Genomic DNA, 15,558 nt, shown 5'->3' on the forward strand with positions numbered 1-15,558 from the left:
TCTCCCTTTCTCTACCCATCTCACTCACTCTCTTTATATCTCTCCCCCTTTCTTTCTCTCTCACTTTCTCTCCCCATCTCTCTCTCTCTCTCTCTCTCTCTCTCTCTCTCTCTCTCTCTCTCTCTCTCTCTCTCTCTCTCTCTCTCTCTCTCTCTTCTCTCTCTCTCTCTCTTGATTTATAACATGGTGGTGGGGATGAAATCTATGCAGCCAGTCTGCAAAGCATTGTTACATAAATTGCAAACTTTCCTTGATGTATGTTTTCACAGTTAGATTGGAAATTAGTAGCATGGATAGAGGAGTCATATGGGAGGAGGGGGTTAGAACCGAAATGAGATGGCAATGCTAATGCTTCCTTCCCAGAAATAGATTTAGGGTAATATGAGCCCAATATATGTATTTATCATTCCTTTGGTTTTTAGCTGTGCTGTATCCTCGTAAGTCTTTCTCTAGCTGGAATACTTAAGACCGTAAAACCTCGGTTTAAATGTCAAGATTTTTTTTGCCTCTTCCTTTTATTATTTGACCCATGGCATCTGTTCATTATAGCATTAAATAAGTGGCTCCGTGGTTTATAGAGCTCTAGCCTGAAGTGTGCTTCTCTGATGTGTGGATGACACTAAGTAGTATGACTCATTTCAGCGCATGGTGAAGCTTGATCTGTGAAATGTGGCGCCCTGGGCAGTCCATTGTTTTGTGCTGTTCTTAGAAACCCACTGTCTCAGTGTTTGAGGCCTGATGAGGCAGCTAGGCAGCAGGACTCAAGTCATGCTAATTTCCGTTAGCCATAACCTGCTCACTTTCCTTCATTGTCCTATCAGACCTATCCTGTCCAGCAACTCCTCTGGAATGTGGCGATAAAGGTTTTCTGCCAATGTCTTCTGTCAGCATTCATTCTACTGTTCCCTAACTCATCGCCTTGGCCAGGGTGAACTCCTGACCTTCTAAAGCAGCAGGAGGAACCGAATGAAATGCATTTTCCGTCAGTTTTTATCTGCTTCCCCTTTGACTGTGAGTGTGAGTCACAATGTGCTAACTTTCGTTTATTCACCCACCTCTCTCTCTTTCTCTCTTTCAGAAACATGTGAAGACCCTGGTGAAGATAAAAGCGTGAACCTTTGAGAACACAAAGAGGAAGGTAGCCTCCCTCCCACTCCTCCTCCATCCTACCCCTGTTCAGTCTGCTGTTGCCTTGTTGCAGAGCCCCTAGAGGTATGGAGGGCCGGCGGTCGCGGCGGGTCACACAATACAGCGGCAGGACATTCCCAGCGGGCCCTAGAGGGGGCGCTGTGCTGGCCATGCTGGGCTGCTGGGTGTTAGCTGTCGCTGCCACCGTGTGCCAAGGCCAGACCACCTTCACCAGCTTCCACCCAGAGCGCCGGGAGTGGGCCTTCAACCATCTGACGGTCCACCAGACAACGGGGGCGCTCTACATCGGAGCAGTCAACCGTGTCTACAAGCTATCAGGCAACCTGACCCTGATGGTGTCCCACGACACAGGCCCTGAGGATGATAACAAGGCCTGCTACCCACCCCTCATCGTCCAGCCCTGCTCTGAACCCCTGACCTCCACTAACAACGTCAACAAGCTGCTCCTCATAGACTACAGCCAGAACCGCCTGTTGGCCTGCGGTAGCCTCTACCAGGGAGTCTGTAAACTCCTTCGTCTGGACGACCTGTTTATCCTAGTGGAGCCATCCCATAAGAAAGAGCACTACCTCTCCAGCGTCAACCAGACAGGCACCATGTACGGGGTCATCGTGCCCTCCCATGGCCAGGACGGGACTCTCTTCATCGGGACGGCAGTAGACGGCAAGCAGGACTACTTCCCTACCATTTCTAGCCGTAAGCTGCCACGCGACCCAGAGTCCTCAGCCATGCTAGACTACGAGCTCCACACGGACTTCGTTTCATCTCTGATAAAGATCCCGTCAGACACGCTGGCGCTGGTGTACCACTTCGACATCTACTATGTGTACGGCTTCGCCAGCGGATCCTTCGTCTATTTCCTGACCGTCCAGCCCGAGACACCGGAGAACAGCATGTCATCAGGTGGATCCTCCAACGATCTCTTCTACACCTCGCGCATCGTACGCCTCTGCAAGGACGACCACAAGTTCCACTCGTACGTCTCCTTACCCGTGGGCTGCGTGAGGAACGGCGTGGAGTACCGTCTCCTGCAGGCCGCCTACCTAGCCAAGCCGGGCCGCGTGCTGGCCGCCTCGCTGAACATCAGTGCTACGGACGACGTGCTCTTCACCGTGTTCTCCAAGGGCCAGAAGCAGTACCACCAGCCGCCAGATGACTCGGCGCTCTGCGTGTTCACCATCAAGGACATCAACGCCCGCATCAAGGAGCGCCTGCAGTCCTGCTACCAGGGAGAGGGCAACCTGGAGCTCAACTGGCTTCTGGGGAAAGACGTGCAGTGCACTAAAGCGGTGAGTTACAGAGGAGACGCACGCAAGGATGCATGCATGCACACACACACACACACACACACTGCTGGGGAAGCACATGCAGTGCACCAAGACGGTGAGTTGAATAAGGCCCTTTCAGAGGTTACAGAATTACAGAGAAACGCATACTGTAAATAGTGCATGGTTCAAACACATACTGTAAATAGTGCATAGTTCAAACACATACTGTAAATAGTGCATAGTTCAAACATACATACTGTAAATAGTGCATAGTTCAAACACATACTGTAAATAGTGCATAGTTCAAACATACTGTAAATAGTGCATAGTTCAAACTCACATACTGTAAGTAGTGCATAGTTCAAACACATACTGTAAATAGTGCATAGTTCAAACACATACTGTAAATAGTGCATAGTTCAAACACACATACTGTAAATAGTGCATAGTTCAAACACATACTGTAAATAGTGCATAGTTCAAACAACATACTGTAAATAGTGCATAGTTCAAACACACATACTGTAAATAGTGCATAGTTCAAACACATACTGTAAATAGTGCATAGTTCAAACACATACTGTAAATAGTGCATAGTTCAAACACACATACTGTAAATAGTGCATAGTTCAAACACATACTGTAAATAGTGCATAGTTCAAACACATACTGTAAATAGTGCATAGTTCAAAACACATACTGTAAATAGTGCATAGTTCAAACACATACTGTAAATAGTGCATAGTTCAAACTAACATACTGTAAATAGTGCATAGTTCAAACACATACTGTAAATAGTGCATAGTTCAAACACACATACAGTAAATAGTGCATAGTTCAAACTCACATACTGTAAGTAGTGCATAGTTCAAACTCACATACTGTAAGTAGTGCATAGTTCAAACACATACTGTAAATAGTGCATAGTTCAAACACATACTGTAAATAGTGCATAGTTCAAACACATACTGTAAATAGTGCATAGTTCAAACACATACTGTAAATAGTGCATAGTTCAAACACACATACAGTAAATAGTGCATAGTTCAAACTCACATACTGTAAGTAGTGCATAGTTCAAACTCACATACTGTAAGTAGTGCATAGTTCAAACACATACTGTAAATAGTGCATAGTTCAAACACATACTGTAAATAGTGCATAGTTCAAACACATACTGTAAATAGTGCAAAGTTCAAGCACATACTGTAAATAGTGCATATTTCTCTCTCTGTAATCATACAATGTCCATTTTGGCTCAGTAGAGTCATGGTATGTTACCATTTCTACAGAGAACAATGTACAATAGTGCTAGACTCATCTTACACAGTGCAAGTCCAAGGCTATTGTAGATATTAATACAGTGAAACCAAACCAGACATCATTATTCAGCCTCTGTTTCCATTCACACCTCAACTTTCACTTACCAAGAAGCAGACAGCTCCCTTCCACTGGGAGTTCTCATCAGCCTCAGTTCAATGTAGAAAGCCAGCAGAATAATTCATTTACATTTTACACTGACTGTAGTCTACTGAGGTTACCGCTGGTAATAGCTTACAGAGCCATTCCTCAGCTAAACTCAGCTCTAATAGCATGTGTACCAGTCTGTTTGTGCTAACATTCCACTCCTTGCCACTCCATATTTGGCATATTACACGGAGTACAAGGAGTGGAATGTTAGCACAAAACAAGTCTGGATTTCAGGCTACAGCTCTAATGTTTCCTCTAGACATTAAACAACAGGGAAGCAACCACAGCTCACCAATGACCCTAGAAACCACAAGGTTGAGTCTGAGAGGAACTATGGTGGATGCACACAGTCAAAATAATAACAAACACAGCAATCAAGATAACTGCCTTTGACTGCTCTACTTTGCAGGGATACAACATTTCCCTTTATCATATCATTCTCACACTACGTGTAATTAGGATGAATTGTTTTGCAGCTCCGGGGAGCAGAACAGGCACATTAAAGACTATCTGAATGACTGAGAAATATTCACAAATTAAGGAGGGGATTTATTTTCCTTGGCAACCACAAAAGTGATTATATTCTACTCCAATGCAATCCAAATAAACACTCTTTGCCCTCGAAGATGGGGAGGGAGAAGGGGGAGGAGATGGGGAGAAAGAGAGCAGACGAGAGAGAGCGCGAGAGGGAGGGAAAGAAAGAGAGAAGGCAAGCTCATTTAGTGTGCCAGCAGCCAGATCACAAGCCATCCCCTCCTCTCTGAAATCCCTGTTCTCTAATACGAAGCCACATATCTACAGTAGCATCTTGTCAGCCACAGTTCTGTTTCCTTATTTTAATTCAGTCCCACAAGGCGTCTGTCCTGCCTGCTCCTCCATGTCTTTGGTCTTTAATTGCTAATATGAATTAAAAGGGGAATTATGAACACTAATGACTATAGGCCTAAGTGTTTAGTCTCTACGACATGTAGGGTGTACATGTCTGTGTGCGAAGACTATAGGCTAGGCATGCTTGTTAGTGATTGCCTTCGAGTGCAAGTGTCTCATTTCGAAAGTGTGTGTGTGTGTCTTTTGTGTGTCTTCTGTGAGTCTGTGTTTATGTTAATGACTGTATGTAGTGTATGTGTGGGCCGGGGGATGGGTTTGGGGTATACAGAGGATTATATATTTTTTGACTTATTAATGATATCCCCGGCGAGATCAGAAGTGTGTGGTTGCCTTTGTACTAGTCCCCCCGGGGCACTCTATTGACCGCTTTTATTAACATCACTAAATTCCCCATTAGTGCAATGTCAGAGGTGATTGTCAGGCGGAGGGAGACGTTATCTGGGGTCTGCACTGTTCGGTTTCATTAGCACCACAGAGAGAGAGAGAGAGAGATAGAGGGAGGGTGAGAGAGGGAGGGAGGGGGAGAGGGAGGGAGGGGGAGAGAGCGAAGGAGGGGGAGAGAGCGAAGGAGGGGGAGAGAGGGAGGGAGAGAGAGAGCGAAGTGGGGAAGGGAGATAGGGAAGGAGGGAGAGAGAGAGAGAGAGAGAGAGAGAGAGAGAGAGAGAGAGAGAGAGAGAGAGAGAGGGGAGGATGTAAAGGCTTTCACTCTCTCACCGTGGGAGTCAGATCAGATCTACTATAGCCTCTCTAGTCCTCAGGGCCCAGTTTTTCAAAAGTTATCTATCTGGATTTCACTTACCGGATAGGATTAAATGTATAGTCCCCATTCAAGTCAATGAGTCCCCATTCAAGTCAATGATTTGTCCATTCTATTCATTATATTTCTATTTAATCCTATCCGGTAGGTGAAATCCAGATAGATAACATTTGAAAAGCTGGGCCCAGGAGAATCTGCTTTCAGCCCCCAGTGGGACCATCATCACTACCTAGACCTCCTATACCATTCTCTCCTATCTCTTTCAGTTCAGCAGCCCTCATTAAGAATGTTCCTTAAGTACTCCGAGCTGCATTCCATAGTATTAACCCTCCTCTCCTCTGTTCTCTGCTAGCCAAGGAAATGTGTCTAGTGGCTAGCCCAGCAGATAAAGAGATGTAGCATGTAAATACTATTTCTTGCTGTCTGTCAATGACTGGTCAATGAATCAATGGTGTTTAATGGATTATGCAGATAGACGTCAACAGATGAAGAACTCTGAAAGCCCATACACATTACACCCCAACAGCTGCATATGTCCTCTGGTATGCTAACCTTGACTGTGTTTTCTTTCAATCTCCCTCAAGCGGCATGGTTGTTTTTCTAATAGAGGCTTGAGGTTCTATGCACAGCTACTTTCCTAAAGGGAAAATAAATAAATGTTCTCAATACACTAGTCCTGAATGTTAAAATAAACTCTTGTAGCGAAAATGTATTGAAAAAAAAAACTTTACGTGAAGGTCAGACTTGGTCTATACTGTCTGGAAGCTCACAGTCATACCACGCCTTCCTGTGTATGTGGAGTAACACTGATGGGGCTCACATATTCAGCTGGTGTCACTCTCTCTTTCTCTCTCCATGGTCATTGGCTACTCAACCATACTCACAAGCATGTGTGTCTAAATAGGAGGGTCCACTATTGATCCTGACGGTCTCCTGAGATGGAGATGAACCCGTGTCCACATCCATGTCACCTAGCTAGGGCTTCCCATAGTGTAGTAATGGGAATTAGAGGTCAGGAGGTTGAGGGGGACCGTGTGAAAGGCTAATCAGACACTTATTGTTCACATCAGTGTCCACACATCTGATTCTGCTTTAGGAAGTTTAACTATGTTTAACTGTGAATGTAACCTTCACTTTACTATCAACATTGTTTGCATTTGAGACATAATCTTGTATAAAAAATATCACCATAATAGTAGACAAGCCTGAACAAATCTGAAGTTCAGACATGGATATACCACCCTCCCCCTGTCCATTTGATCTGCTATGTGATTCTTAAATATCGATTAATGCCACCAGTCATTGGGGTATTCTATTTATAGAGCACAACTCTGGCAATGATAATCAATGTTGTTAGCACCAGATTAATCCCAGAGTGAAATAATTTACTGCTATAAACCAGGAATGGGCAACTGGTGGCCTGGCCCCACTTTTGTAGGCCCACGGACCAATTTCCCCAAAATGAAATACAAATAATAATATATACTGTAGTGCCGTGAAAATGTATTTGTCCTCTTTCTAATTTTCTCTACTTTTGCATATTTTTGATACTGAATGTTATCAGATCTTCAACCAAAACCTTATATTAGATAAAGGGAACCTGAGTGAACAAATAACACAACAATTACATAATTATTTCATTTATGCAACACTTTTGCTATTTTAATTTTTTAATTTTTAACTTATCTATTAACACTTGTTTTTTGTTTTTTTTGTTTTGTTTTTGTTTTTAAATAAAAAACTGGTTTGTTGGTTAAGGGCTTGTAAGTAAGCATTTCACTGTAATGTTGTATTCAGCGCATGTGGCGAATACAATTTGATTTGATTTCAACACCCAATGCCCCTGTGTGAAAAAGTAATTTCACACTTACACTCAATAATATCTCAATTGGAATTAGGTCTGGACTTTGACTAGGCCATTCTCAAACTTCAAATTTGTTGCTATTTAGCCATTTTCATGTAGACTTGATTGTGTGTTTTGGATCATTGTCTTGCTGCATGACCCAGCTGAGCTTCAGCTTCTGCTGAAAACAAAACGCAAACAGGTTTTTAGAAATGTTTGCTAATTTATTAAATATAAATATAAAAAACAGAAATACCTTATTTACTGTACATAAGTATTCAGACCCTCTGCTATGAGACTCGAAATTGAGCTCAAGTGCGTCCTGTTTCCATTGATCATCCTTGAGATGTTTCTACAACTTGATTGGAGTCCACCTGTGGTAAATTCAATTGATTGGACATGATTTGGAAAGGCACACACCTGTCTATATAAGGTCCCACAGTTGACAGTGCATGTCAGAGCAAAAACCAAGCCATGAGGTCGAAGGAATTGTCCGTAGAGCTCCGAGGCACAGGTGTGGTGAAGGGTACCAAAAAATGTCTGCAGCATTGAAGGTCCCAAAGAACACAGTGGCCTCCATCATTCTTAAATGGAAGAAGTTTGGAACCACCAAGCCTCTTCCTAGAGCTGGCCGAACTGAGCAATCGGGGGAGAAGGGCCTTAGTCAGGGAGGTGACCAAGAACCCGATGGTCATTCTGACAGAGCTCCAGAGTTCCTCTGTGGAGATGGGAAAACCTTCCAGAAGGACAACCATCTCTGCAGCACACCACCAATCAGGCCTTTATGGCTAGACGGAAGCCACTCCTCAGTAAAAGGCACATGACAGCCCGCTTGGAGTTTGCCAAAAGGCATCTAAAGGACAGACCATGAAAAACAAGATTCTCTGGTCTGATGAATCCAAGATTGTCCTGAATACCAAGCGTCACGTCTGGAGGAAACCTGGCACCATCTCTACGGTGAAGCATGGTGGTAGCAGCATCATGCTGTGGTGATGTTTTTCAGCGGCAGAGACTGGGAGACTAGTCAGGATCGAGGGAAAGATGAACGGAGGATTGAGGGAAAGATGAACGGAACAAAGTACAGATAGATCCTTGATGAAAACCTGCTCCAGAGCACTCAGGACCTCAGACTGGAGCGAAGGTTCACCTTCCAACAGGACAACAATCCTAAGTACACAGCCAAGACAGGAGTGGCTTGCAGGAGTGGCTTCGGGACAAGTCTCTGAATGTCCTTGAGTGGCCCATCCAGAGCCCGGACTTGAACCCGATTGAACATCTCTGGAGAGACCTGAAAATAGCTGTGCAGCGACGCTCCCCATCCAACCTGACAGAGCTTGAGAGGATCTGCAGAGAAGAATACAGGTGTGCCAAACGTGTAGCGTCATACCCAAGAAGACTCAAGGCTGTAATCGCTGCCAAAGGTGCTTCAACAAGGTACTGAGTAAAGGGTCTGAATACTTATGTAAATATGATATTTCCGTTTTTTATTTGTAATACATTTGCAAAGGAATCTAAAAACCTGTGTTTGCTTTGTCATTATGGGGAATTGTGTGTACAATAAGGCTGTAATGTAACAAAATGTGGAAAAAGTCAAGGGGTCTGAATACTTTCCAAATGCACTTTATACACTGAGTATACCAAACATTAGGAACACCTTCCTAATATTGAGTTGCACCCCCCCTTTTGCCCTCAGAACAGCCTCAATTCGTCAGGGCATGGACTCTACAAGGTGTCGAAAGCATTCTACAAGGATGCTGGCCCATGTTGAATCTAATGCTTCCCACAGTTGTGTCAAGTTGACTGGATGTCCTTTGGGTGGTGGAACATTCTTGATACACACGGGAAACTGTTGAGCGTGAAAAACCCAGCAGCTTTGCAGTTCTTGACACAAACCAGTTCGCCTGGTACCTTCTAACATACCCAGTTCAAAGGCACTTAAATCTTTTGTTTTGCCCATTCACCCTCTGAATGGCACACATACACAATCCATGTCTCAGTTATCTCAAGGCTTAACAATCCTTCTTTAACCTGTCTCCTCCCCTTCATCTACACTGATTGAAGTGGATTTAACAAGTGACATCAATAAGGGATCAAAGCGTTCACCTGGATTCACCTGGTCAGTCTATGTCATGGAAAGAGCAGGTGTTCGTAATGTTTTGTATGATGATGAGTTCAGATTTTTTGTGTCCCACATCCCTATTAAAGTTGCCCATCCCTGGTATATAGACCATAAACAATAAACCCCCACAATCCATAGTAAGGTGCTTTTGGAAAACACGACTACATGAGATCCAAAGGGATTTAGGTTTGCAGCCAAACCTACATCATCCAAACAATTTAGATATAATCAGAACCAAATGCTCAGACTGAGACTCCTTGGAACAGATGCAAAGTCTGTGTCGGTCTGTACATGCCATTGGTGTCTGCGGGAGTAGTTATTGATAAGTTAGTGTCTGACACAGTCACACACGCTAGTTTCTCAGGCTTCTTTTTATAGCTCCCACTGTAGATCGCTCATCTGATTCAGACTGTTTCTCTCTGTCTGTGACAGACACAGATCCCTAGATAAGGCCACTCCACGGCACGCAGAAACAGAAACCAGCTCTAATCATTTTAGACATGTTCTACCTTCCCCGTTTAAGAGACATAAGCACAGCTAATCACAGGCATTTAGCTGCCTTTTTCCTGCTTAGCTCCTGTATCACAGTGGAGTGGGCCTACTATCTATCTCTCCATCCCCTCCATCCATGCTATTTTGGGAGCTGTGAATAAAAGGAAATGGTGTTGGTTATGCTGGGACTGAGAGGGCGCGCCTACGAGGCTGAGGCGTTTATGCCCATCAGCGTTATTGCTTTTCGCTCCGCTCATGGAAAGCAGAGCTGGTTGTAAAGGTTTTACGAGTGTAGCGTTGTGTAGTGCAGCGAGGGAGGACGGGTCCTGGGGCTGTAGTGGCTGTGTGTCAGTGATCAGTGTGGCTGTCCCCGGCCCTGATCTGTAATAACACACACACAACACACACACACACACACACACATACACACTGTCAGTGATCATTGTGCCCTGGCCTGCCTGCCTGTCTGTCTGTCTGTCTGTCTGTCTGCCCTGATATCTCTGAATGATGCTCCTCCCAGCCCCAGCCCTCTCCTGGCCATCTCATTTACTCTATATGGCACTTTGAGGCCACCATCCCTCCTCCACTGTCACCGCCACTCACACTCTGGCCTGACCTGGATCACCACCACAGCCTAGCCCCTCCCTCCTCTGATTCCATTCCCAACTAAGGAGAGTTTGAAATATTTTGATGGCACCGTCGGGATTCTGCGTAGTTTCTTATATTTCTGTAGAGAAGGAGATTTTATCAGTCATTTTGACAGGTCATTTTTCTCTTGGATGGGCGAAAGTCAGGTCACAAGTCAGATTCTCTAGTTATTGTTTACCTGTCCATTCCATTCCATCACTGTACAGAGTAGAGAAGCTCTGTATGGTAGAAGTTAGCATGCTCTCCTCCTCTTGCCCTGAAGTTATCATATACCTGTGTGATGAGGCAGGGTGAGTGCAAGGTGGGGCTCGGTCAAGCACAGCAGAGACATGTCTACCAAGTGGAACAGAAAGGCAGCAGAACGTCTGTCTGGTAGGCTACAGCAGGATTCACTAGTATAACACCTCCACCTCTCTCTGATCCTACTCTCTCTCTCTTCATAGAACCCTCACTCTCTCACCCTTTGACCCTGCCTCTCTCTATAGTATCTCTTTCTCCCTCCCTCCCTCCCTCCCTCCCTCCCTCCCTCCCTCCCTCCCCATATCTAACCCCTTCTCTCTCTCCTCTCTCTCCTCCAGCCGGTGCCCATCGATGACTCGTTCTGTGGTCTGGACATCAACCAGCCCCTTGGTGGCTCTCAGCTGGTGACGGGACACACCCTCTACACGGAGACACGGGACCGCATGACCTCCGTCACCTCCTACGTCTACAACGGATACTGTGTGGCCTTCGTCGGTACCAAGAGCGGACGCCTCAAAAAGGTAAGTTACCGTTACTGTCAGTTCCCGGCAGTTATGGTCAGTTACCATCAGTTATCGTCAGCCACAGCTTGGACTTCTAAAATACTGACTTACCTAGGGACATCGCTCTTTAGGGAGCATAGGCCATCGATGACGCCTCTCAATTGCACTCTGTTCTGTGCAGTCTTCTCCAGCTCATTCAGCTATTGAAAAAGTCCTCTAGCTATTCTCGTCTCCCAGTTCAAGTTCAAGGTTCATTTAAAGTGATTGTGAAGCACTTCATCACTGTTGAAGCCGTGGCCTCTGGAGACTGAGCAGGCTGTCTGTCCACTAACTGGTCCTCAGACACTGAAGTGGTAGTATTCTATTCAAGGGACTGAATGGATGGAGCACATTATGGTGGTGAGGAGAAGATAAACCTTTCTCCTCCATATTTAATGCTTCTGGTCCTGTGACAGTTGGGCAGGTGGGCAGGGGTGTAGGGTGGCAGGGTGTGTGTGTGTGTGGGGGGGTGTCGTTCCTCTGTAGTGCTAATTATGTTCCCCTTGTGGAATGAGCTCTGCCCGTGGTGGCCGTGCTGAATAACCTCCACCGGCCCATTAATTTTAATAGGCACCTATCTCCCTGAGACACAGAGAGAGGGGAGGCTAGAGAGAGCAGGCCCACACAAACTCCGACCTGCAGTCTCTGCTGGAGCAAACAGACAATGATGTCGGTTAAAGCTACAGTCTGGGATTTGAAAAAAATAGAATTTAAATGACAATTGAATAGATTCCCAGATCTTAGACTGTAGCTTTAAGGGCAGACAGTCCTCAAATGTCACATTTCACCCCACCGCCACCAAAACAAAGCAGCATAAAGAGCACCTACTGTAGTGGCTCAGGTGGCTATTATGCATGGTTAGATTTGAATGATGATGGAGAAAGTGGAGCGTGTTGCGTGGTGGGAGAAGTTGGCAAATTCATCATAATACAATTGTTAACCTGGTATTACACAGTCAGGGCTTTTTGGGTATTGAAGTGCGGTGACAGCCAAATTATGTATGTGTAATCTAGAAGAGCTCCCTGTGTTTACAGCTGTTGAGGCTGCCTTGCTGACAGGGTCGTAATTTCAGCTAAACCTAGGGTATGGCAATGTGACAGGGGGAGAGTTCCCCCCCCTCCAAGGAATTTGTAGAAAATGTAACTTTTTGGTAAAAACTCAACTCGTCGTGTTTGGAGGACAAAGAATGCTGAGTTGCATCCAAAGAACAACATACCTACTGTGAAGCATGGGGGTGGAAACATCATGCTTTGGGGCTGTTTTTCTGCAAAGGGACCAGGACGACTGATCCGTGTAAAGGAAAGAATGAATGGGGCCATGTATCGTGAGATTTTGAGTGAAAACCTCCTTCCATCAGCAAGGGCATTGAAGATGAAACATGGCTGGGTCTTTCAGCATGACAATGATCCCAAACACACCGACCGGGCAACGAAGGAGTGGCTTCGTAAGAAGCATTTCAAGGTCCTGGAGTGGCCTAACCAGTCTCCAGATCTCAACCCCATAGAAAATCTTTGGAGGGAGTTGAAAGTCCGTGTTGCCCAGCGACAGCCCCAAAACATCACTGCTCTAGAGGAGATCTGCATGGAGGAATGGGCCAAAATACCAGCAACAGTGTGTGAAAACCTTGTGAAGACTTACAGAAAACGTTTGACCTGTGTCATTGCCAACAAAGGGTATATAACAAAGTATTGAGAAACTTTTGTTATTGACCAAATACTTATTTTCCACCATCATTTGCAAATAAATTCATTAAAATCCTACAATGTGATTTTCTGGAGGAAAAAAATCTCATTTTGTCTGTCATAGTTGACGTGTACCTATGATGAAAATTACAGGCCTCTCTCATCTTTTTAAGTGGGAGAACTTGCACAATTGGTGGCTGACTAAATACTTCCCCCCCCCACTGTACAGTATGTGTCTTCTCTTCACATCCTCTCCCAGTCTCCATGTATGACAATGCCACGCAAAGTGAACCATCATGGCTGCCTGGCTGTCTGGTGCTGGTACCGTCATCTCCTCTCTCACATCCACAGCATCATGACTGTTACCACAGTAACCATAGCATGGATGAGGATTTATCCAGGATATCAGGAGGCACAGCGAGAGACACAGCTCCACCGTCCACTGCCTTACTGCCTGGCTGGCTGGTTCACTGGCTGCCTGACTGGGAGAGAAAATCCTGGAAGCCTGTATGTTCAGCCTGTTCAAGCATGGAGTCTGATCCATTCATGACAAAGAGAGAGGGGAGAGGATGAGGCTGCTTGGTAGCGTGTGGTGGCTGTGTGTTTAGGGGGTTACCCCCACCCTAGTGCTAAGCGATTAGTGCTTTTTGAGGTCGGTTCGGTTTCGGTTCGATTATAAAAAAAGAAACATGCATGATGTGGGTTGAATGCTGTAACAACGCAGAATAAAACAATTGATAAAAGTCCCATCATGGTAGTGACTGCCCATTACTGCTTATCACTTATTAACCATCAGTTATTCACATTACTTTACTTTAATAAAATGTTGTTTTGCATATTACATTTGTTTTATTTGATGACTTTATTATTTAATTCCAAGTCATCATCTCATCTCTATAGAGCTGCTGCCTATGCTGTCTGACAAATGTACTATTTTGTAGTTCTTCAAAGTAAATAAGGCATACTTTTAATGACTGCTGAATACCAACTATCAGTCACTTAGATCATGTATTTTCAGGTAGTAATACCTTGCGAAGCAACAGCTGCTCTCTATATAACCTCACGATAGCGCACTCTTCTCTCTTCCATAGTAGCAGTCGTAAAAGCAACACAGACCGGACAAGTAGATGCGGAATGGATTATGTTCATTTAAGTTAATTACCATGTTTTATGTGCTAAACTAAGTAGAATATTGGCCTGTTGGAACTCCCTACTACATCGCACAGTTCAGGCTGGATCTGATTAATCTCTTGAGAAATTGTGCGATGTGTGCATTGAGCTCACAGAAAGAAAATAAAGAACAAAATGGAATTTAAATAATTTAACCGACATCGGTCAATTTGTTGTTTAAAAACCGAAAAATAACCTACATTTCTGTTAATCGCTCAGCACTACTCCACCCTTGTGTGTCGCCCAGGCGGGAGGCATGGAGGACCTGAGGAGAGGATCGCTAGTCCCTGCCCCAGCCCCAGCCTCCCAGTCCCAGCCCCTGCTCTCTTCCACTGCAGTCCCAGCCCCTGCTCTGCTTTTTCCCACTGCAGCAGGCTGATAAGCTGTTGCCAGGCAGGCCATGGGGACCAGTGCACAGCACTACATAGCAGGACAGGGCTATAGGTTTGCAGGATGTTATGTATGGTAGGTGAGGTGATACAGCATAGCAGTGCTGGAGCCTCATCCTTGCATAAGGAAGCTGGCATTCCACTGCATTCCCCTCCCCCAGATCAGAGAGTGAGAGAGGGAGGTAGAGGAAGAGTGAGAGAGGGAGGTAGAGAGAGAGCGAGAGAGAGAGAGAGGGAGGTAGAGGAAGAGTGAGAGGGAGAGAAGAGGAAGGGGAGAGGAGAGGAGGAGAAAGAGACTTTAGTGCAGCTGAACCAGGAACCAGGGCTCGTCTGCACCGCTGCCTGTAATTGGATTGGCTTCCTTCCCAAAGAACCCCCTCCCCCTGACACATACACACACACACCTTCCTTCACCGCTTCCCCATTCAATCCACACACCCCCCCCCCCCCCCCCTCTCTCTTTGCTTCCCTCTCTCCCTATAGAATAGATCCTGCTGTTTATGTAGCTATTTCCTGGGCTGTGGTGGAGCATGGCGAAGGGACGCCGGCTAGGATAGTGATGGTGGATTGTGCTACTGGTGTGGTGGCAGGCAGGTGTTAGTTGGGGGCAAGATGGAAGGACAGGGGTTAAAAGGTGGTGGTAGTGGGGGGGGGGGGGGGGGGGGGAGACATTAAAGACAAAATACTTTACAATTTACATACATTTAAAACATTAACATGTAGTATGTGTGTGTGCATCTATCAGTTACACATACATGTCAGTACATACACATAACAAGGAGGTCACATGGGGAGAGGCGTTGTGCCGTGAGGTGTTGCTTTAAGTGTTTTTTGAAACCAGGTTTGCTGTTCACTTGCGCTATATAAGATGGAAGGGAGTTCCATGCACTCATGGCTCTGT

At 45.4% G+C, this 15,558-nt stretch overlaps 1 protein-coding gene across 1 annotated transcript; it reads left to right on the top strand.

The window, feature by feature from the left end:
• Positions 1-1,128: 1,128 nt before the first annotated feature.
• Positions 1,129-14,647, top strand: LOC311124578 (plexin-A2-like; the record flags this gene model as incomplete). Its single annotated transcript, XM_084198694.1, has 3 exons — positions 1,129-2,438; positions 11,213-11,395; positions 14,516-14,647. Exons 1-3 carry the CDS (start codon positions 1,215-1,217, stop codon positions 14,645-14,647), a joined length of 1,539 nt encoding a protein of 512 aa, XP_084054820.1. The 5' UTR covers positions 1,129-1,214.
• Positions 14,648-15,558: the final 911 nt, after the last annotated feature.

Source organism: Coregonus lavaretus, assembly GCF_964263955.1.
Source record: "Coregonus lavaretus genome assembly, contig: HAP1_SCAFFOLD_2475, whole genome shotgun sequence".
Taxonomy (NCBI): domain Eukaryota; kingdom Metazoa; phylum Chordata; class Actinopteri; order Salmoniformes; family Salmonidae; genus Coregonus; species Coregonus lavaretus.